The sequence below is a fragment of the Trichosurus vulpecula genome, chromosome 2, assembly GCF_011100635.1.
Source record: "Trichosurus vulpecula isolate mTriVul1 chromosome 2, mTriVul1.pri, whole genome shotgun sequence".
Classification (NCBI taxonomy): Eukaryota; Metazoa; Chordata; class Mammalia; order Diprotodontia; family Phalangeridae; genus Trichosurus; species Trichosurus vulpecula.
The window spans coordinates 169,689,684-169,714,686 of NC_050574.1; the positions used below are offsets into that span (position 1 = coordinate 169,689,684).

A 25,003-nucleotide genomic window follows, 5' to 3' on the forward strand; every position below is an offset into this window, starting at 1 on the left:
TTGGAGTTTAAAGCATAAGGAGTGAAACGATCAGACGTGTATATATTAGGAAAAACACTTTTGGCAGCTGCGTGGAGGATAGAGTGAAGAAAGACCCAAGACAGGGAGTCCAATTAAAAGGCTATTGGTGAGAGATTGATGGCAGCTATGTGAGTGGACAGAAGGGAAACCACGTGAGATATGGCATGGCAAAAGAAATCATAAGATTTGGCAACTGATTTGATATGTGGAGTAAGAATGAAGAATTGTGGATGGTACTGAGGTTGTGAATCTGTTTGCCTAGAAGGATGGTGGTGCCCTAAATAATAATAGGGAAGTTTGGAAGAAGGGTGGGTTTGAGGGGGAAAATAAATAATTTTATTTTGGATACAATGAGTCGTAACGTCTTTGGGGCATCCAGTTTGAATGTCCAACAGGCAGTTGGGACTGGAACTCCAGAGAAAGAAGAAGGATGGATATAGAGATCTGGGAATCAGTTATATAGAGATTAAAACTAAATCCATAAAAGATAATAAAGTTACTAAGTACAGAGAAAAAAGAGGAGGGGCCACTGACAGTCAGTGGGCATGGTTCAGTAAAGGAGACTAAGAAACAATGGTCAGATATAGGGAGGAAAGACAAGAAAGATCAGTCACAAAAACCCCAAGAATAGAGCATATCCAATTCTCTCAAGTGACCAACAGTGTCAAATGTTGCAAAGACATCAAAAGGGATGTGGAGTAGGAAAAAGTCATTAAATTTGGCAACTGATAGATTATTGGTAACTTTGGAGAATGCAATTTCAACTGAATGATAAGGTCAGAAGCCAAACTTCAAAAAAAAAATTAGAATCAAGTGAAAGAAGTGCAAGCATACTGTCAAAATGGCTTTTCCAAAGGGTTAAGCTGGCAAAGGGAGGAGACAGGATGACACCTAGTAAGGTTGTTCTGCTCAAGTGAGGGGTTTTTTGTTTTGTTCTGGTTTTTTTTTTTTTTTTAGGATGAAGAGACTTTGGCATGTTTGTAGGTAGCAGAGAAGGAATCAGTAGATAGGAGAGACTGAAGATTACAATGATGGGAGGAGGAAGAGATAATTTGCTGGAGAAGATGGCTGGGAATAGGATCAAGAGTATGTTCAGACAGAAGGATTATTTCTTCATGAGAAAGAAGTAAGGAAGGAGAGAGTAGAGGATGATGTCAGAAGGATGTGAGATAAGGAAAATAGAAGAAGCAGCTCTTGGTGAATGACCTCAGCTTGAGGTGAGGTTCTCATCTGAGAATATAGGAAGGAGAGGCATGGGAGGTTTGAAGATAGAAGAGAAAGTCTGGAACAGTTACTGGAGTGAATGGATAGTAAAGTGATTTATATGCAAGGAAGTAAATTTGATAATTACATAAATATTTTATGTAAAATGACCAATATTTATGATTATTAATAAAACATATATTAAATCTCCCTACTAAAGGTTCAGTGAACTAAAGACTAAATAGATATGCTAATGACAAAGTTAAATGACATAAAATTAAAAAGGAGACCTTTTTTTCTGAGGTGGGAAGGGAAGGCAAGGCAATCAGGGTTAAGTGACTTGCCCAAGGTCACAGAGCTACTAAGTGTCAAGTGTCTGAGGCCAGATTTGAACTCAGGTCCTCCTGACTCCAGGGCCAATGCTCTATTCACTGCGCCACCTAGCTACCCTGAGACTTTTCAAAAGAACAGTCATAATAACCATGAAAAACTTATTTAAAAATCAAATTCTAGAAAAAAATTAAGTTCAGAGAAATTTTTAAAAGTGAGCTATCCAAGGAGACAACCTAATTTTAGATATCAATAGACCAATTGCCTACTATTTTAAACACAAAGCAAGACCTGTAATGTGGAGGGGGAAGCTGCTGGATGACATCATGAATTTTTATGAGTCGTTCTTCATCTGTTGCTGCAGAAACTGCATCCTGTAACACAAAGAGAGAAAAATAAACTGATGAGTTTTACTGGAAAAGAATTATTAATTGAAGCTCTTCAGACCTAGTTCCATTTTCAAACTGGGTTTCTTCATCCTCATATACTGAACTGGAAACACAGAACATATTAACAAAGAAGATTTATACTGAAACTAATAAAAATACAATCATAAAAACTGGATGAAAAATTTTTGTGGGAGATTAAGTTAGAGATCCAAAGGCAGAGACTAAAGGAGTGAAAACCTGCTGAAACAGCAAGGACTATGACTGGCAATGACCGAGGAAAAAATAAAGAAAATTTTCAGCTAAGCCTCAAGTTTGGCTCTGAAACCATTACTTGCATTTGGCCAAACCAATTAGCTTGTCTTCTTTCTGTCTTTTAAACAACCCACAATAAAGTTCCCAGTTAAACAAAACTTGCTTCCAAATCAGCAAGTACTTACCGAGAATTTCTCATACAGTTGGTAAGTGAGCAGAGGGTTTGGGAGTTCTCGAAAATACAGCTTACAAAGGGAACCAACTGAATGTATATCTTGAACATAAGGCTCTTTTGTCAGGTCGGGAATATGTTCAGAGTCAAATTCATGTCTAAAGAAAATATGTGAAAAGAAAAAAATCAAATTCTGTTAGCAAAAGAAGATAGGATTAGAAGAAAGAAAAATCCTAAAACAAAGAGTCAAGAGAATAAGTGGCTGATTAGATTTAAATTTGTATATTCTGAAAGAGCACATTTTCTGGGAGCTACCCTCACTTCCCATGAGGGTTAATTGTATGACCACCATCAACATGGCCTAAGGTCACAGGTGCTAGGATATAGTGGCCATTCTCGAATCAAACTGACAATAAGATCCTTAAATCCTGAAGGCTGAACAGTCAAAGCTTTTCGGAAATGCTGAAAATTAGGCCTGAGGGCAGCTGGTCCAGATCAAAACTACTGTGTATAGAAATTCCTGGGATGCAAGCTGTGGAACTCAGTAAGTTTCTGCTGGTGAGAGAAGGAAGCCAGAAACCACATGAAGCGATTCCTTACAGAGGCCCTGCTTTTCACAGAGAGAAAATGTTCATGAAATACAAGTCGTTTTCAAAATGCCAAGTCAGGCCAAACTTAATCATCACTGGAATATGTACATCAAAATAGATGGTTCAAATTAACCAGCATTGATTCACAGACATGAGACCTAGGACTAAATCCTTTGGGGATTCGTTTGTGGATACGCTGATTCTTTGAGTCACTCAGCATCTAAAAACTTGTTTTGCAAAGAATATTAGATCTTTAACACAAGAGCCCAAGATGAGTCCTCTCAAATACGGTATAGCCACAAGCAAAGAGTTACTTTCAGTGACATATAAAGATGAGCTCTGTAAACAAATAAACTCACTGAAGGACAAAGGAAATCTCCATTTATAGAAATAGAAACAGAAAAATAATAATGAAATACACAGGCTCAAATCCAATCTCTTTGTTTCTGAGAATAAATGCCTGAAAGAGAAATTACTTTCAGCCTCCAGTATTTAGTTTATTCACTCTAAATAATTTATATGGCCCAATGCTCAATTCCTCAGTGCTAAAAATTTATCTGATTTTCACACTGTTTTCAACTCATCATTTATTTGATTTGTAGAAAGAAATATTTCAGATGTTAATATCCAGAGTAATGAAATGGAATGCTGGGTAAAACAGCATGATGTCTAACCTACTGTCTTCTTCATTTACTAACAGGAAGCCTAGAAAAGAAGTAATTTATTTTATATCCATATAGCTATTCCCCCCAAGGAATCATGCTTTGTGAAACCTCAGTGTTCTAAATATTATAAATTGGAGTTCTGTGAGAAAAATTCTGTACTAGCAACATTTCCTTATGCTTACATGGAGTTGCTTCTCATGATTGAAACAGCCAAATTAGGTCTACTTTTCTCTATTTTGTTCCAAAATTTGCCCATCCTTCCTCTTTGCCTTGGGGCTGTTCTTTACCCTTAGGTTCACTAGACTAGCATTTAAAAGTATCCTGGATATAATTCAAATCCTAAAATGTTCCAAGGTCAAAGTGAGTTTAGAAAACATGGTCTTGGAGGTATAGGTATAACCTATAGCATCACATTTAATCTCAGATGTAGGTTTATAAGCTACTTTTGGAGATGATCGTGATTTGATTTGGGGTTAGAATATAATCTAATGCAACAGACATCTGCTGAGCCACTAAAACATGTAAGACACTGGATGAGATCCTGAGGAAAAATTAACCAATCCATGCCTTCCAGCAATTTTATTTTCTTCTACAATTGTGGTTAACTTTTTTGCCTTTTAATGTCATGGAAGACATTTAGGGCAGCCTGGTGAAACAGAATAACATTTTTACATCATTAAAGAAGATGCTAAATTTCAATTAGAGGTTAGGGGAGATGAAGATGTAACTTTTTTCCCCATCCAAGTTTATAGACCTCCTGAAGTCCAGGACTACAGGTTAAAAACCCGTGTTCCTAGATGGATAAACCATGTAAACACACAAATAAGTACAAAGTAATTTGAGAAGATAGAAAAGCAAAGGCAATGAAGAAGTTTACAGAGGGCTTCTAGGAGGACAAAGCCCTAGAGCAGAACCTAGGTCCTAGGAGGAAGATAAGGATTCAAAGAATTCTAATTGAAAAACAAGTGCATTCCAGGCAAGGGGTACAGGTTAGGGGGAGGAATAGTTGTGTAAACAGGAGGCCAGAGAGGTGGCTGAGGGGAGTAATGAAAAACAAGGCTAGGAAGGTAGGTTGGGGCCACATCCTGCAATTCCTGAGAATGATGCTGAGTGAAGGAGTTGGTATTTTACCTTAGAAACAATAAGGAGCCACTGAAGGATTTTTAGCAGGAAAGGGGCATGGTCAGATCTGTGCCTTGGATGATTTTAGCAGCTGAGATGGGAGGAAAGGAAAGGAAAGGGGAGACTAGAAAAAGGAATATTAGAAAGAGGAAGAGACTAATTAGGATACTATTACAATAGTACAGGTTAGAGGTGATGAGAATCTAAACTAAAGCTTGATTATATAAGTAAAGAGATATTCTAGAGAAAGAATCAATCATATTTATCAACTGCCTAAATCAAGGGAGGGAGAACCTATGGTCTTGGGGCCACATATGGCTCTCCTAAAATGCAGCCCTTTGACTGAATCCAAATTTCACCGAACAAATCCCCTTGATAAAAGGATTTAGGCCCTAAATATAGGAAATGAGAGAAGAAGAGTCTAGAATGACTCTGAGGTTATGGATCTGGCAGACAGATCTAGCCTCCATGAAAAGGAAGTTTGAGGAAAAAAAGCATTTATGGAAAAGCAATTATATTTTGGATATGCTGAGGCTTAAAATGTCAATGGCACATCAAGTAGAGATGATGTTGGCCTGTTAAACTGTTAACTACTGTGATTTATTTTATAATATTGCTTTGCAGTTTCTAAGATCCTTTCTTACGATATTATAAGGATATGTTTGCTTCTAAGAATTGTTTGACTTCAAGTGTCATCTTCCCTTTGATGAATGCAAATTAATGGATAGGCTTGCTAGAAAAAAGATACAGGCATACACACAGTTGTATACGGCTCTATTGATAATTAAGGCTTTATCCATTCATTAGGATCCTTGTGTTTTAGTTTGTTCCTTTCTTCCCACTAGAGTTAGAGTTAGCATTCATATGTAAAATTCCATAGGAGAAAGTCCTAAGCACTTCCAAAAGGCTTTTGATCCTTACCCAGAGAGAACATAACAAAACAATTCCTGGGCACTCCTCCAGAGCACCTAGGAATCAAGGGGAAAGGTAAGGGAATATGTCCTTATTAAGCACTTTCCAAGTATCATCTCATCTGATGCTCACAACAGGCCTGGGAGGTAAGTGCTGTCATAACTATTCCTGTTTTACAGCTGAGGAAACAAAGGTAGAGAAGTTAAATGCCTTGTCCAGGGTGCCACAGTACATTCAATAGAATCATCTAATTGTTAATTATTTCTTCCTATACTTTGCCTTCACACCCACAGCCAGCTGAGGCCTCCCTCTCTTTTGCCAATAAAAACTTCATGGCCGGGGGGGGGGGGGGGGGGGGGGGGGGAGGGCGCGGAACCAAGATGGCAGCTGGAAAACAGGGACTCACTTAAGCTGTCCCCTAAATCCCTCCAAACACTTGTAAAAAATGGCTCTAAACAAATTCTGGAGTTACAGAACCCATGAAATAACAGAAGGAAACAAGTCTGCAGCCCAAGACAGCCTGGATGGTTGCTGGGAAGGGTCTATCACACTGTATCGGGAACGGAACGCAGCCCAGAGTGGGCCGTGCCATGACTGACAAGACCAGGAGTCAGGTAGAGTAGGCCTTAGGGCCCTGAATCACTGAGCTGTGGCAGTTACCAGACTTCTCAACCCACAAATGCCGAAGACAATGGAGTAGGCTAGCAGGAAAACTGCTGGATCTGGGTGAGAGAAGTAAGTGGAACAAGGGCAGTGGAGGTGGCCCAGCAGCAGCAGCAAGAAGCTTTGGCTGTGGCTGCTTTCAGAGCTCCAGCTGTGGCTACTTCCAGAGTCCCTGGCCCACCTGGTGGGAGGAATCAAGCAGCAGATCAGAGTGGTAGTGCAGGAATTGCTTTGCTGGCACAGAAGCAGTGTTCTCTTGCTTTGCCCTGCTTGGATCTGGGTCACGGTCCTGGTTGGCGGTTCTTGGGGAAGGAGGAGCGCTGGTTTGGCAGAGCTTGCGATGACTGTGGAGTAGAAGTAGCTCTACAAACAGCAGTGTAAGACCCCTCAGTCTCCCCCTGTATTCAGGGTCCAGGCCTAAGCTGAGGAGATCTGGTCCTCATGTTAGACATGCATTGCTTAATAAATAGAAATGCTTGGAAGAATGAACCTGTGCTTTCTTCAATCATTTCATCTTTCATCTGCCACATCTCTTCCACTAGACTGCAAGCTCCTTTACCGCAGGGACTATTTTTTGCCTTTCTCTATTCTCAGCATTTAGCATAGGTGCCTGGCACATAGTAAATGCTTAAGAAATACCATTTCCTTTGGGGAGGAGGGAGCCAATTGGGCTTAATTCACTTGTCCAGGGTCACACAGCTAGTGAGTGACTGAGGCCAGATTTAAAATCAGTTCTTCCTGACTTCCAGGGCTAGTTTTCTATCCACTGTGACACTTAGCTGCTCCAAAAAATGTTTCTTAACTGACTATATTGTGAAGATAGAAATGACAAGATCTGATAACACACTGGACATATGGGGTGAGTGCAAGTTAACTGTTGATGATAGTATCAAGGCTGTGATCCTAGGTAATGTAATTGAAGGGATGGTGATACTTCTGATGGCAATAAGAAAACTGGGAAGTGGGAAGAGTTGGGAGAGAGGGGAAGATAATGAATTATATTTTGGACAGTTTGAGTTGCATACAAGATATCTAGTTCGAGAAGTCAAAAAGGAAAGGGCTCACAATAGAACCTTGGGAGGTATGTGGTTAGCAGCCATGATGTGAATGAAGATCCCGCAAAGGAGACTGAAAAAGAGTGGTCAAGCAGGCAAAAGAATAACCAGGAGAGAACAGTGTCACAAAAACCTAAAGAGTATAGAGTGTCCAAGAGAATGTGGTGATCAACAGTGTCAAAGCTAAAATGAGGTCAAGAAGGATGAGGATTTAGAAAAGGTCATTAGATTCGGTAATTAAGAGATTACTGGTAACTTTGAGGAAAACAGATTCAGTTAAATGAGGACTGCAGAAGGTTTAGAAGTGACAAGAGTGAGGGTAGGAATACCTAGTATAGCCTAGTATATCAAGAAGTTCAGCTGCCTCTAGAATTAGGGTTTTTAACTTGGGTCTAATTTACTTGATTTTTTTGGCCACATTTTGATAATTGTCATAAAACTCTTTTGATAATTTTAACATGACTGACATTTCCCACGTATTTTATTTTAATGCATTAAAAAAATTCTTGTGAGATGGGGTTCATAGGCTTCATTACACTGCCAGAGGGGCGCATGTCCCCAAAAAGAATCTCTGCTTTAGAGGTAGATGCTAAAGAAAGATGAATTTGGAATTTTCAAAAAGCAATGAAGCAAGCAGCGTCTTTACTTTTGAAGTTGCAGATAAGCATATGCTAATCAGAAAATCTTACACAGACTACAATATAAACATCAACTTTTCCTCTCTTTCATAATACATTCCCTTTTGCCCACTCAAGTTCGCCAACACATGAAAAACAATTTGGAAATCAATTAGTTCTCAACAAATTTTCTAGCAGTGAAAAAGGAAAAAGAGGAGGAACTTTACCGTAATCTCTGGATATTGGAGGCAACTCCAGAAAGACGATATATTCCATCCACAATACCATATCTCTCAATGAATGCAGTACAGCTCTGAAGAACCTGGGGCACTAAAGAAATTATTTTTTAAAAAAATTAAAGTAATAGCGAATGGTAATGTGAACTCAAAGTGCCATGGATAATGAGTTTATCAGCTCTCATATGCAAATCATAGTCTGTACCAGCAGAGAAGAAATATTTGGATTATGCAGTAATGGTGGTGCACTTCAGCTGGTGGTTATGCTCACTGCTGTTAAGCAAAATGAACAACAAATCCCAGGATAATAAAGAAAGGTTGTATTTCATAACATTTATGGTTAGGGAGTGGGTTCCTACATTATTAAGACAGTCAGTATTGTTTGTTCAGTCAGACTCTGGGGCCTCCTCCAAGTTTCTCTGCAGTAGGTTCATTTATATTATGTTATAGCAATAAGGAGAACTGTTGCAAAGAGGGAGCCTTTTGATTGCTAAGTACTTCAGGCAAAAAAGAAATACAACTGTTACACTAAACTCTACACAGGGCAAAACAAAAGTATTCAGTTGAATGCTTATCAGAAAGAAATAGAAAATAAAACACTAGCATATGGTATAATTAACAATTGTAACAAAAGTTTTGAAACCTTTAGCCATTCATACTAATTTTAGTTTTATTCAAAATGTGCGTTAATATATTAAAGTATAAGATTAATAATAGAACCTTTGCTAAAAGTTAAAACTTAAAGCAGTTTATAAAAAAGATGCAGTTCTTTACTTTTACACTGAGTACTAGTTTTTGTGGTGTTTCTCAGATAAAGTGATAACGTCTTGTCAGGCCTATGAAGTCCTAGATCTTCCACAGATTGTGAAGCAACAAAAAAAACAGTATCTTAAATTTATATGGTACTTCACAGTTAATTAAAGACTTTACTCATAACAATTTTACGAGGTGGATATTCCAAGTGCTTTTACCTTCATTTCAGATATAAGGAAACTGAACTTCAAAGAAAGTTAAATGACTTGCTGTGGTCACACAGCTGGTAACTAGTAAGACCAGAATTTGTCCTTGAGTGTTCTCACCAAGACCCAAGTTCTTTCCACTAATATACGCTGAACAGCTCCTTGATTATAAGCATAACTGAATCTGTTATTCCAGTTAGACATAAATATCTAACTTCTCTGGACTAGAAGCATTTGAGGTAAATGTCTCTGATTCATATTTAAATTTAAAGAACAAAAATTAAAGTATAAAACTGGAGCTAAAATCATGGCCATAGTTACCTCTTGTTGAATTCTGCAGCTCTGCAAATGTACTGGCTGGATCCACTCTTGCTGAGTATATAAATTACTTCAAAGAAGTACTACCAAAGAAACCTATTCTTGCTACCCTTTGCAGGAGGATTAAGAGTTCTGGAATATTTTAGTCTCAATTAATGTCATGCTTGTAAAGTCTTGCTTCTCTTCAAGAAGTAAGCTATGAAAAAATCTTGAGGCAAATATGGGGATTGGGTACTTCCCTGAGGACAGCCTATTGGGCCAATAACAGTTGTTAGATAAGTAACACGTGATTATTTTGTATTGTAATGTTCTCAGTGAATCTACCTTATCTACCTAGAGAGAGAAATTTCTTAGGGCCAAGTCACTGTACATACTTTATACACCTCACTGTATACAATGCTGTAAAGAGCACATAAAAGGCCCTTAAAAAATACTTGCTTAATTGAACTAAATCAGTGTCAATTCCCTCTCTTTCTTGTTTATATATTGCTTCCAATCGGTATATATATAGGTCATTTAGTCAAATTAGGAGCCTATGAGCTCAGCATTTACCTTCAAAACCAGAATTCAGAAGATGTTCCCCCAGGTCACATCCAAACACTCTTTCTTTCAAAATTCCCCGCTGTTTCAGTTTCTGTTTTGTTGGACGAGACTTCATGAATGTTCTTAAGAAGGTGATAAGCTTGCCGTGCTTTTTGGATACTGCAAAAGCAACAATAACAATAAATTTTTCATTGTGATATAAGAGGATGCACTTTATGGAGGCCAACCACCAAATTCTATGAATCCACACAGATGCTTTTGTTTTTCTGTAAAGAATCTGCAGTAGACTTTAAGGGTAAAAATTGACTTTAGGAATGACAAAATAATGTTATCATTTATAATTGATTGGAACTTGTTTTTAATTAAACAATAAATATGCTATAGTATACTGTATCATTCCTCATTGTCATTCCTATTGGTAGAGTTTAAAAAATTTATGTATACTTATATAACCTCAGCATGGTAATTATCTTTTCCCAAACCCGTTCTTCCTTCTAATTCCTTATTTGTTCTACGAGAATCATGAAATTAACTAGTAATTCATGTTCAAAACTTAAGTGCTATCTTTTACTTTTCCTTTCCTTCTCCTTGACCTTCCACATAAGCTCAGCTGAAAAGTCCAGTTAATTCTACTCAGCCAAATCTTATTCTCATCACCTGCCTGGTTAGCTGCAATATCAATTAGAACTGGATTACAGACCTGGAGATGTTTAATTTGGAAAAGAGTAGACTTGCATAAGGACGGAATTATGGGCAGGCCATAAGAGTTGTTCTCATGTACTAATATCGCCATGTGGAGGGGAACTGGACTAACTATGCTTGAACTTATTGAGTTCCTGAGGAGAAATGGATAGAAGTCTGAGGGAAGACTTAGGTTTGGTGTAAGGCAGAATGCCAAACAAGTGAAACATCACCAAAGAACACGGGATACTGCTTCCGGGGGTGGAGTCAAGATAGCAGCTGAAAAGCAGGGACTTGCGTGAGCTCCCTACCAGGTCCCTCCAAAAACCTATAAAAATGGCTCTGAACAAATTCTAGCACTGCAGAACCCACAAAATAGCAGAGGGAAGCAGGGATCCAGCCCAGGACAGCCTGGATGGTCACTGGATGAGGTCTATCGCGCACAGAGTGGAGGGGAGCGGAGCCCAGCGCCAGCGGCAGCAGGACCAACCAGACCAGGAGCCGGGCGGAACAGGCCCTAGCGCCCTGAAACAGTGAGTTGTGGCAGTTACCAGACTTCTCAACCCACAAACACCAAAGACAACAGAGAAGGTTAGTGGGAAAAGCTGTGGGGGACAGAGTTCCATCGGCCACCGCCCCAGGGGCAGCGGGGGAGGTGCAGCTACAGAACTACAGCTGCAGTTACTTCCAGCCCCAGGCCCACCTGGTGGGAGGAATTAAGTGACAGATCAGAGCAGGAGTGAAGAGCCTGCTAAAGATTTGAGTCAGGTCCGGGTTGGTGGTTCTTGAGGAAGGAAGGGGGCTGGGGTGGAAGAGATGGCTATATAGAAATAGCTCTGAAATCAATGGCGCATCCCCTCAAGCTTGAAACAAAGTACTCTTTGCTCTACAAGCAGTCATGCCCCCACGAAAAACTCAAGGGTCAAGTAAGTTGGCTGGGAACATGGCCAGGCAGCGAAAACACACTCAGTCTCAGACTTTGGAATCTTTCTTTGGTGACAAAGAAGACCAAAACATACAGCCAGAAGAAGTCAACAAAGTCAAAGAGCCTACAACAAAAGCCTCCAAGGAAAACATGAACTGGTCCCAGGACATGGAAGAGCTCAAAAAGGAGTTGGAAAAGCAAGTTAAAGAAGTAGAGGAAAAACTGGGAAGAGAAATGAGATGATGCTAGAAAACCATGAAAAACAAGTCAATGACTTGCTAAAGGAGACCCAAAAAAATACTGAAAAAAATATTGAAGAAAACAACACTTTAAAAAATAGACTAACTCAAATGGCAAAAGAGCTCCAAAAAGCCAATGAGGAGAAGAATGCCTTGAAAGGCAGAATTAGCCAAATGGAAAAGGAGGTCCAAAAGACTACTGAAGAAAATACTACCTTAAAAATGAGATTGGAGCAAGTGGAAGCTAGTGACTTGATGAGAAATCAAGATATTATAAAACAGAACCAAAGGAATGAAAAAATGGAAGACAATGTCAAATATCTCATTGGAAAAACCACTGACCTAGAAAATAGATCCAGGAGAGATAATTTAAAAATTACTGGACTACCTGAAAGCCATGATCAAAAAAAGAGCCTAGATATCATCTTTCAAGAAATTATCAAGGAGAACTGCCCTGATATTCTAGAGCCAGAGGGTAAAATAGAAATTGAAAGAATCCACAGACTGCCTCCTCAAATAGATCCCCAAAAGAAAACTCCTAGGAACATTGTCGCCAAATTCCAGAGCTCCCAGGTCAAGGAGAAAATACTGCAAGCAGCCAGAAAGAAACAATTTGAATATTGTGGAAAAACAATCAGGATAATACAAGATCTGGCACCTTCCACATTAAGGGACGGAATACGATATTCCGGAGGTCAATGGAGCTAGGATTAAAACCAAGAATCACCTACCCAGAAAAACTGAGTATCATGCTCCAAGGCAAAATATGGACTTTCAATAAAATAGAGAACTTTCAAGCTTTATCAGTGAAAAGACCAGAGCTGAATAGAAAATCTGACTTTCAAACACAACAATCAAGAGAGGCATGAAAAGGTAAACAAGAAAGAGAAATCATAAGGCACATACTAAAGTTGAACTGTTTTGTTTACATTCCTACATAGAAAGATGATATGTATGATTCATGAGACCTCAATATCATAGTAGCTGAAAGGAATATGCATATATATATATATATATATATATATATATATACACACACATGTGTGTTTCTATGTATGTATATATGTAGGTGTGTGTATATATATATACACACACACATATGTATACACACACACACACACACACACAAAGGGCACAGGGTGAGTTGAATATGAAGGGATGATATCTAAAAAAATAAAATCAAATTAAGGGATAAGAAAGGAATATATTGAGAGAGGGAGAAAGGGAGAAATAGAATGGGAGATAAATTATCTCGCATAAAAGTGTCAAGAAAAAGTGGCTCTGTAGGAAGGGAAGAGGGGGCAGGTGAGGGGGAACGAGTAAATCTTGCTCTCACTGGATTTGACCTGAGGAGGGAATACCATACACACTCAATTGGGTATCTTACCCCACAGGAAAGAAGGAGGAAGAAGATAAAAAAGGGGGGATGATAGTAGGGAGGGCAGACAGGGGGAGGAGGTAATAAAAAACAAACACTTTCAAAAAGGGACAGGGTCAAGGGAGAAAATTCAATAAAGGGGGATAGGTTAGGAAGGAGCAAAACATAGTTAATCTTTCACAACATGAGTATTGTGGAAAGGTTTTACATAATGATACGCATGTGGCCTATGTTGAATTGCTTGTCTTCTTAGGGAGGGTGGGTGGATAGGGAAGAGGGGAGAGAATTTGGAACTCAAAGTTTTTAAAAACAGACGTTCAAAAACAACTACAACAAAAAAAGTTTTTGCATGCAACTAGGAAATAAGATACACAGGCAATGGGGCATAGAAATTTATCTTGCCCTACAAGAGAAGAAGGGAAAGAGGGATGGGAGGGGAGTGGGGTAACAGATGGGAGGGCTGACTGGGGAACAGGGCAACCAGAATATATGCCATCTTGGAGTGGGGGGAGGGTAGAAATGGGGAAAAAATTTGTAATTCAAACTTTTGTGAAAATCAATGCTGAAAACTAAATATATTAAATACACTGAACCAATAAAAAAGGAACATGGGATACCTTGAGAAGTATGGGGTACCTTCTTTCTGGAGCCCTTCAAGCCTCTGGATGACATTAGTAATGTAGAAGGTATTCATTCATTCAAAGAGCATTTATTAAATGCAGAAATGACTAGAAGCACAGAGATCACTTAGAAAGGTATTATAATTGTCTAGGTGAAACCTGTTAAGGACATGAATTAGACAAATGGCCATGAATGGAAAGAAGATGGATGTAAGAGATATGAAAATAACATCAACAAGACGTGGCAACTGAATGGATATGAGAGAAGAACCAAGAATTACTTAAAGGTTATGAAATCCTGGGGACTAGAAGGGTGGTGGTGCCCTGAACAGAATCAGAGAAGTAGGAAAAGGGAAAGTTTCAGGGAAAAAATTGTTTTGGGACGTGTTGAATTTAAGATGTCTATGGAGCAACACGTTGGAAATATCTAATAGGCAATTAGTGAAGCAGGACTGGAGCATAGGAAAGTAGTATATAAAGAAGAGGGAGTTTTAGGGCCAGACTTAAAGCTGCAAGTGACCTTAGAGGTCATCTAGTTGAACTGCATATTTTACAATTGAGGAAACCAAAGTCCAGGGAGAGAAAATGATTTGTTCAGAGTCATACAGGTATTAAGCACGAGTGCTGAGATTTGAACCCAGGTTCTCTGTCCAGAAATCCAGTATTCTTTCTATTTATTACTTCAACATAGAAATGCTAGTTGACTTGGAAAGCTGATGATCATTGCTAGTGAGGCTTGGATTGGATGAGATGGCCTTTGAGGTTTCTTCTAATCATTAGATTCTGTAGGTTCTTCTGTTTCACAGTATGCCCCAAATGCCTTCCTTTTGAGATTACATCCAATTTACCCTCTATGTGTATACAGTTATTTCCATGTTTTCTCCCCTTATAGCATAGGATCTACAATTAACACATCACATTGGTATCATGTTAATACTCCTTAGGAATTTGATCATGGCAGAAGTATAGAAGAATAGAAAAAGCACTGGCTCTGGAGTCAGAGAGCTTGAGTTCCAATTCCACTGTGGATAGCTTTTACCTTGCATGATCTTGGGTAAGGTACGTGGACAGCACTGGACCTTAGTTTTTTCATCTAGGAGTTGGAATAGATGGTCCCTGAGGTCTCTTCTAGCTCTGGTTCTATATTTTATCAATTCTGTTTACTACTTCCTATTGCTGCTGTTTGAAATCTTATCCATCTCTCTTACACCTAGTTCAAATGCCACCTCCTGATTACCTCAATCAGAAATTGAGTTTTCCTCCTTGGAACTCACATAACAATTTTGGGTTCATAATGATCTCTTGTATTATTGTTACTTGTATACATATTTGTATTAGCTATCTTTGTAGCTATGTTAGTGCCTAGGGACTTTGCACAGAGAAGAGGAATAATGAATGTTTATTGACTTGGACTACAATATCCTGTAACCACTCAATCAAGTTAGGAAAGTAAATATTAAATCTTTTAAAGAACACTCATAGCTCCTAATATCAAAACAAGTACTTATTAAATGACTACCTACTGTGTGTCAGGTACTGTGATAAGTTAAATCATTTCAGCTGTGCTCAACTCTTCCTGTCTCCATTTTTGGGGTTTTCTTGGCAGAGATACTGGAGAGGTTTCCCTCCTTGCTCATTTTACAGATGAGGAAACAGAGGCAAAGAGGGTTAAGTGACTTGCCTATGGTCATACATCCAGTAAGTGTATGAGGACAGATCTGAACTCATGTCTTCATGATTCCAGGGTTGGCACTCTATCCACTGCACCACCCAGATGCCCACTGTAATAAATATTCAGGGTACAAGATGAAAAAATGTTATAGGACTTCATCTACGATAGCTTACATTCTGTTAGGGGAGACAAAATGTACATATATGTGTGTGTGTACACACACACACACACACACACACACACATACACACACACACACACAAAACAAATACAAAGTAACAGAGAATGGGCACTAGTATTGGAGTGAATAATGAAAGGCTCCATGTAGAAAGTGGTTCCACTGAAGTCAACAAGCATGTATTAAATTCTTATTGTATGTATGCTAGGCATGGTGCTAAACACTGAAGATAAAAATAAAGGCAAAAACAGTGTTTGCTCTCAAGTAGCTTATATTCTAGGGGGAGACAACACATAAACAACTTACAAATATATGTATAATATATATGCATATGTGTATACATAGACATATGATGCACACAAAGTAAATTGGAGTTATTCTCCGAAGAAAGCCCCTACAATTTTTTTTTTCATTTTTAGCACTGGAAGATTTAATACGACTATTGAATAAGTTCTATTGTCATTAATATACTATATAAATTAATACACTTTACAAATTCTAGACTTTTATCTTTGCACCCTCAGCGCATAGCACAGTGCCTGCTATATAGGAAATAATAAATGCTTGTCAATGAATTCATCAAGTAAGTTGGGGCAGTATCCTATAATCATTGAAAGCTTATCACTACTGATGGTGTAGTAGTAAGGGGAAAGTAAGACAGAGACAATGATTTTAAATGGATTTAATTTTCATTATCTTATATGTAAAGGTATTCTTGTGTTCTTTGTCAATCTGTGCATTGTAACTAGCTAATACATCAAAAACTAAATATTGTTTCACTATAAATACTAGAGACTAATATTTATACTAGGACAAGTTAAGTACTAGAGCAAATCATATAAACTAATTCCAAATTCTGTAGTCTAACTTTCATATTAGAATATTATATTATAAAGTAATCTAAAAAGTCTCCCACACCCTTATCTGAACAGGGTGGGACTGACATGAAACTTGGCTCTTTCAAACCTAAACCAAAGCATACAAAACCAGTTTTTCCAGAAGTTAAACACTTTAAAATGTAGCACATAACAGTATCTTTATGGTAAATCTTTATAACACCAATAACTAGTTTATAACAATGAACTAAAAATATAAACCCAATAAAAATGTACTGGACTTTGAAACGGATAGGTGGAGTACAGACAATGAAGGCAGGTTCTCCAGAATTATTGCTAGAGAGTCTCTTAGAATTACTGCTGAATACTGGATGAAGTTTGTTTCATTTAAGAAATTCAATAAGACACTTATTATCTTGAGCATCTTTTCTTCTTTCAATCTATGTTTTTCCCCCAAATATTGAGAGCATGACAGTTTCTCCCTCAATCCCTTGACCACTATCCTCCCCCCCACAAAAAAGACCCAAAATACTTTTTACTTCTAGGTCAAAATAATTTTTAAATCTAGTATTTACTCTAAGAAGTCACTATGAGAGAAGCACATATAGATAGATGGCCAGGTTAGGACTATGTCACATTGCTTTCATGCCCACGGAATCTGGCTTCTGCATCTTGTACATAGTTTTCCTTTGTTGTTGATCTCCAATTTACCCTGTGTATATCTTATACGTACACAGCTATTTGCTTGTTGTCTCTCCCATTAGAATGTGTGCTCCATGGGGACATGAACTATTTTTGCCTTTGTATCATTAGTGTTTAACACAGTGTTTGGCAGAGAGTAGGGACTTAGTAAATGCTTGCTGACTAACCAGCATATTTGTACATGTTGCCTGTCTTATTAGTATGTAAGCTTCTCAGAGACTGGGTTTGCTTTTTTGTTCCTAGTACTTATCAGACTCTATTCACTAGTAAGCACTTAATAAATGCTTGTTGACTGATATACCAATATTAATGAGTGTCTACTCTGTTTACCAGGATTCTGAGATATCCAGATATTTTTTACATTAGAACAAATGTGAATATCCATGTTGGCACTGAAAACTGTCATAGCTTCTGAAAATCTTCCCAGCTGGGCATAAGGTGAGACCAGGCAGGTCTGGAACGCCATAAATTTCTCGCAATGCATTAGTGTGCATGCAGGTACCCAAGCACACACCTTTAGGTTCTTTGATTACAAGGTTTTTTTTTTTTAATGTTCTAAGAATGAACTAGACTGGAACTAAATGAAAAGTATAATGTCTGTAAAGGCATTAAAAGTCTATCCAAATAAATTCAATCAAGGTTGTCTTAAGGGACAGCACAAATCTATGTAAATGTAGTGTTTTATTTTGTTGCTATGACCAGTTAATTCTCATGTTTTGCATATAATATTCTATTTGAAATTCCTTTCAGGGCCACTTATTTCATGTTTTCACAAGTTCATAAAAGCTGTTCACAAAAACAGAATAAAATGCATCATTTTATTTCTTAAAGATTTTCTGGGATTTGGGAAGTTATTATTTTTTTCTTAAAATAATAAAAAAATCTTTAGTACACTAAGAAAACCAGTTCTTATCCATAAATGACAATCAACTAAATATTTTAAGTTATAAAATTTATACCAGAGCTTCACACGGAATTTCTTAAACCAACTTCAAGCTTGCCTTCTTTCCTGCCCCATGAAATACAAACTTGTAGAATACTATCTTGTTCAGAAAAACATGAGAAAATGTGTACTAAATGATACAAAGTGAAGGGAAATGTGCAGATGTATTTTGTTAGATGACTATGTTCATTTGTCAAAAGGGAAGGTTTTGTGTGTGTGTGCGTGTGCGTGCGTGTGTGTGTGTGTGTGTGTGTGTGTGTTTGTTTTAAAGGGGATGAGTAATAGTGATGAAAAAAGGGGGTCAATGAAGCATTAAAACCACACAGAAAGAACAAAAGGAGTTCTAGGAGACACAAGTGTAACTAACATGTATCATTTGTGTTTTTTAAAAAGCTATACATTAGAGAGATTCACCGCTTCATATACATCCTCTTTCTATTTTTTGCTGATGGAAATGTTCATGGTAATTACAAGTAAAGAATAACAAAAAATATTAAAAACAAAACAAAATGCTATCTATCAGGCCAAGAATTAACCACCCTAATCTGAAAAAAACGTCAGGGTAACAGAATTTCCTTTAAAACAATAAATATAGGGGGCAAGTAGGTGGTGCAGTGAGTAGAGCACTGGCCCTGGAGTCAGGAGGACTTGAGTTCAAATCTGGTCTCAGACACTTGACACATGTACTAGCTGTGTGACCTTGGGCAAGTCACTTAACCCCTGCCCTGCCCCCCCCAAAAACCCAATGAATACAGTTAAGCAAAGCAAATTAACACATTGGCCATATATGAAAATGCACATCTTATTCTGCACCTCTGTTCCATAATACTGTAGTTATACAACGTAGTTATTCCTGATGCCGTTTGTTTCCACTTTGCTTCCCATGCTTCTCGAACTCTTAACATTCAGTGTTTCTTGGGATATATAATGTGTGTGTATCTATCTATTTCTACATCTATATCTGTATCTAACTATGAGATGATCCCTCCCTCAACTCCCATTAAATTTAAGTTTCTCAAAAGTAGGATCTCTCTGATTTCACCTTTGTATACCATCCTTGGTATCTGACATATAGCAGGTGCTTTTATAAAGGCTTGAATCTTAGACACTGAAGAATGTTATTCTTCAGCTATTCTCTATCCCAGATCCACTTTTCAGGAAATCCCTTTTCCCAGGTACCTAAGGGGGACTTGGATACACGATGCAGAGTGAAGGGCAACATGCTGATTCATTTTTTTGGTCAACTGACTATGCTTATTTATCAAAAGGGAAAGTTTATTTTGTGTGTTTTTTTTAAAACAGCAAAAATACAGGAGTATTAATGATTTAAAAAAATAAAAGTGTCAACAATTGGAAGCATCTTGGGCAATTTTAAGCGCAAACACGAGAGTTACGAAAACTAGGGAGCTACAGGTTTGGTCCACGACTGCCTGGAATCCCCTAACTGACTTAACTGGAGCCTTGAAATTTTTAGCATTTTAGGATGCGCATGACAGAGATCTCATTCCTTTTTCACATTCCTAGTGATGCTTTTACTTTCAATTAACAGAAGATCAAGGGTACTCCCTGCCAGTTCTGACTGGGGAATCTAGGATTCAAACTTGGCTACAGCATTTACTATTCAATACAAACCTGGCAATATTTATACCTAGGACAAATAGCATAAAATCTATATTTAATGCCTGGACACCAAAGCACCACAGAAAAGTGTGTAAGATAGTTCACTAAGATCTATAAAACATTCACCCTTAGAATTCAATTTTTTTAATATTCAACAAACATCTATGTATCTATTATGTTCAAGGCACCAAACAAAGCTCTGTGGGTGTTGTAAAGTCAGGCAATCAATTCAGGGTTAAAACCTAACAGGGAGCTGATACTCAGGAAAACTAAGGAGATAGTAATAGAGTATCTATTTGCCCTTCATGAAATAAAATAAGCAAACCACTTAATTTCTCCATGCTACAGGCAACTATTTATAAGTTACAGAAAAGTTGCAGACATGGATCAAGTGGAAGGAGTTCTCATAGTGAGAATTCCCTCCATGAACGGAAACCACAGGTTCTAACTAAAAACAAAATAAATATCTCTCTCTGCAAGGAGTTTATAATCTACCAGGGAACGTCCACAAGTTCTAGTCTTCTCTCCTTTAGACCAAATAGTACAACGTTACAGTTGTGTACAAACTTTGGAGAACTAAAACAGTGACACAAGATACAACACAAGAAGCAGACTGACCCAAGTTTCCTGACTTAAGACACTAGGATTTGAAAAATAAGCTTGAATATGTATTGCTGCATTATTTAAAATTCATAAATAAAAAAGAATAACCTCTTTAGTAATAAAAAAAGGAGTGAGTGCTGAACATATTTAAGACAAAATCAGATTTCAATTAAAATCAGAAAAAATTAGGGCAGAAAATGATCTAAAAGGAATAACAAATCAGAAGAAAGAGGAAGGTGAGATATTAGGGACAAACCAAAAGACTGTTATATTCATGCTGTGGCATGATATATTTTTCTAAGCATAATATGGCTAATATTAGATGTTAGGGAAGGGAAAAAGCAAAGATAAATAGATCTACATAAAAAGTGGGACACAAGCATAAAAATTGGACACAATCATTACTGTCATGGTTTTAGCTTTGAGCTTTGAATGTGAACTTTGTGCTTTCAAATGGAAAGACTAAGAATTCAAAGCAAAGGGGCCTTATGGGGGCAGCTAGGTGGCACAGTGAGTAGAGCACTGGCCCTGGAGTCAGGAGGATCTGAGTTCAAATCTGGTCTCAGACATTTGACAAACTTACTAGCTGTATGACCTTGGGCAACTCACTTACCCCCAATTGTCCTGCCTTTCCCCCTCCAAAACAAGCAAAGGCACTTCATGTTTTCTTTGCAATGCAGCCATTTATTTGTTTAAATGTCCATTATCAATGTATTTTTGTTGCATGGCACTCCCACTTTCACATTTCATCTGTTGTTGTCTAAAGGAATCTTTGATGAGCCACATACAAAGGAATTTACACCATGTGAAATTGTTAATTTCAGATCTATCCACTTTTTTTCCTACAGTGTGGGAAAAATGTTGCAATATGGGAAAAAATAAACTGGATGGGAGGGTAGATATGAATAATGCAAAAAATTCTAAACACAAACATTACTTCTTCCTATTTCCTCAAGCATTTGATATAGTAGAAATAACACCAGATAGGGTCAGTCAGTATTACTGGGGTTCTAGTCTCAGTTCTCTTATTAGAATATGTCTTTAGAAGAAACACTTCATCTTCCCAAACCTCAGACTACTTATTTATAATATGCATGCATTTGATTACACCGTGTCTAAGAGTCAAAAATTATAGATTCTGAAAGGACTTCAGAGGTCATGTAGTCCAATCCATACCTGATCCATAATCACCTTTATAACATTCTTAATAAGTGACCACTTGTCTTTGGATTCTTCTTGAAGACTAGGGGCAAAGGTTCACTGCATCCCAAGGCAATCCATTTCACTTTTAGACAACTCCGATAATTAGAAAATTTTCTTTTTATCATGCCAAAAATCTGCCACTTGACAACTCCCACTGATTGCTCCTAGTTCTGCCCTTTAGGGACAAGCAAAAATACCTCCACCGAGCCACATGTCAGTCTTCCAAATACAAAGACAGATATTATGCCTCCCTCTACTCTTAGGCACCCAGAAGTGAATAGAATAGTACAGATATGGACCTTTCATTTCTGAAATAATAGGATTCTATAATTACTGTTTGTTGTTGTTCAGTTGTGTCTCACTCATGACCTCATTTGGGGTCTTCTTGGCAAAGATACTAGAATGATTTGCCATTTCATTCTCCAGCTCATTTTACAAATGAGGAAACTGAGGCAACAAGGTTAAGTGATTTGCCCAAGGTCATAGAGCTAATTAAGTGTCTGAGGCCATATTTGAACTCAGGAAAACATGACTCTTTCTGACTCCAGGCCTGGGACTCTATCCACTGTGCCACCTAGCTGCCCCTATAATTATTGAGTTAAAGGCAAATAGTTTTAGAAACAAACCAGACAATAATATACATATGACAGTGCAAAGGAGAATGGAAAAATTAAGGATGGAAAACTCCATTTCTTCCCAAAGGTTTTTGGGGACTGGGGAGATAGAGAAGGACTTTCACATTTTTGGGGAAAGAACTATATTAAGAAAAGAACTACTGGAGAAACAAAATTTTAATCATTCATAAGGCATTGGGCTTCTATCCTAGAACTAGTTTAGCTATAGTATCAGAGCTATTGGGTGAGGCTAAGTAGCTGAAAAAACAGTGCTTGTTTAGGGTAACAGAGAAGGAAGTAGATATAAAGTCATTCCACTAATCCAATATCATTATTTATGCCACTCATTTAACCATTAATCAGAGGAGTAGGTTTGTAGCCAAAGAACCTGGGTTAAAGTCGATAGTTATGTTCAGAGTTATCAGATTATATCCCCCTGCCTATTTTTTTTTCACAGAAAATCAAACTTCCTTACAACTGTGTTAACAGTTTTGAGAATCATGTTGAATGAATGATAAACATTCTGACAGAAACCCAACTAGCCTTCAATATGAAAATAAGTGATGAGAACAGTAAAGACATAGGGTAAGAGGAAGAAATACCGCTCTCCTCTCCCCAACAAATACTTCATGAAAAAACAAAAAGGGCACTAGACTGGGTTGGGATCAGGAAATAGGGAAAAAAACCACTCATTTTCCCATCACATGTCAGCTTCAGAAGATAGCCAGAAGTCTAATGGTACTGGGAACTGGGTGTAGCTAGAAAGGTATCATGCAGAACCGCTGAGCCTGGGAACTAAACTTGGATCCAGTTTGTTAGTAGAGCAAGAAAAGGTTGCAGAACCAGGAGGAACAGGATCCAACTGCCACTTGTTTCAACAATTTGCTAGCAGCTACTGTGGCTGTGTAAGTCCAACAACAACCAGCACACAGAATTCTGGCTGCTAACCACAGGTTCTTTTGATCTGCTTTACTAAGGAAAGCAATGTTAAGGGGTTAACAATCTTACTTTAATCCAACATACAAATATCATTCACTCAGCTCAGGGGGAAAAGCCAGCACCCTGAGCTTCAGAGCAAATACAAACATATTATGAACGTCAACAGACAGATCTTGTCTGATTCAAATCTTGATTCATAGTTACCAGAGTTTAACAAAGTCAAAGTCCAAACATCTGGGTTTACAAGCTGGAGGGCTCTTAACTACAGCTGCCCAGAGTCTCCACATCAGCACTCTGCCAAGAGTAAGAGCCCTAAGCAAATAGCTCTGGGGTTTTAGGCCTACTTGGGAGCGAAGATATAATCAGACCTCCCTTCATTGGCCCCGCCTGGAGCCCCACTTTAGTTACCAATGCACACTTCTGTTGCTCTGATCCCAGAGCTGGGTAAAACATCCAATGCAGACTAAGGAAGGAACCTGTGTGTAGGAGCCGCTAACCATGGAGGTTTATACTAAGGCAAGGAGTAGTTGTGATCCTGAGATTGTATAGCAGATAAGGAATAGGAATTTTATGGGTTTGACTCTGGAGAAGAATATTTGATTAAGCCTGCAGCCCAGTTTGAGATCTGCATCGGAATAATCAGGGAAAGGAGCTAAGACTATGGGGGAGCCTACCCTTCTGCTACTCTTAACTTTCAGAGCCTCCTAGCTAAATGAAAGTAGCTGGGGCAGCAACAGTATACTAGAGCTTCAACAAGGAGCAGATCTTCAGTTCTATTTCCAGACACAAAGCATGGAACCAGAAGGCAGTGATCCAACTTTGCCTGTAATCCAACACTAAGTACAATGACAATATGCTGGTTTCCAAACTCAATCGCTTGTCAGATTCTTGAATGACACAGAACTACTATGGAAATAAAACAGCACTATGACCCCTAGAAAATATAAATCATGAGCCAATAAAATTGACAGTCTCTCTAGGAGCATCAAGAGCCTAGCACTAAAAAGTCCAAATTTGGGAAGGAAGACTAGAAGAACGAGTAAATTCTAGCATCTAAATATTTAAGGGAGGCAAAGAGTGGCACATGCTTATAACTCTTACTACTGGGGAATGCTCAGGTGGATTACTAAAGTTTAGGAGTTCTGAGGTACAGTAGTGCTAAAGCTGATTGTGTGTGTGTGTGTGTGTGTGTGTGTGTGTGTATGTATGTATGTATACACACACACACACACACACACACACACACACAAAGTCTGGCACCAATATGGTGAGCTTCTGTAAATGGAGGGCCATCAGGCTGCCTAAGGAAGAGTCAATGAATTCAGGTCATAAAAATGGAGCAAGATAAAGCACCTGTGTGAATCCACATTATGACCAGGCACATAAATTGCCGCTGTACTTCCAGCATGGTGATATTGGATGGTTCAGTGGCCAATTAAAAACAAAAACAAACACCAAAAGCACAACTTAAATGAGTTACAGGGAGAAACAGACAGTAACATTATTATAACAGAAGACCAGAATATTCATTTCAAACCTAGACCAAACAACAATAATAAAAACTAAAAAAAGTTGAAGAGCAGAATAGAATTTTTAAAAGATATGATATGCACACATATGCATATGTGTGCTTGTGTTTATATACACATATAATTTATGTATGATGATTACTAAATGGGAATAGAAAGGAGAGTACATCTTCTCGGGTGTAAATGGTACCTTTACAAAAACTAATGATGCATTAGGGCACAAAAAAATCTCACCCAAAGTGGAGGAAAGAAGAAAGATTAGCCACATTTTTAA

General features: G+C 38.1%; 1 protein-coding gene across 3 annotated transcripts in view; it reads right to left on the reverse strand.

The window, feature by feature from the left end:
• Positions 1–25,003, reverse strand: part of ARHGAP32 (Rho GTPase activating protein 32) — a 255,843-nt gene that overhangs the window by 22,262 nt on the left and 208,578 nt on the right. For all 3 annotated transcript variants that reach the window (XM_036747729.1, XM_036747727.1, XM_036747730.1), the window contains 4 exons: positions 10,057–10,206; positions 8,219–8,321; positions 2,381–2,525; positions 1,846–1,928 (listed from right to left, as the gene is read on the reverse strand). In XM_036747729.1, coding sequence (XP_036603624.1) covers positions 1,846–1,928; positions 2,381–2,525; positions 8,219–8,321; positions 10,057–10,206 — 481 coding nt within the window. The remainder of the gene's footprint in view (positions 1–1,845; positions 1,929–2,380; positions 2,526–8,218; positions 8,322–10,056; positions 10,207–25,003) is intronic.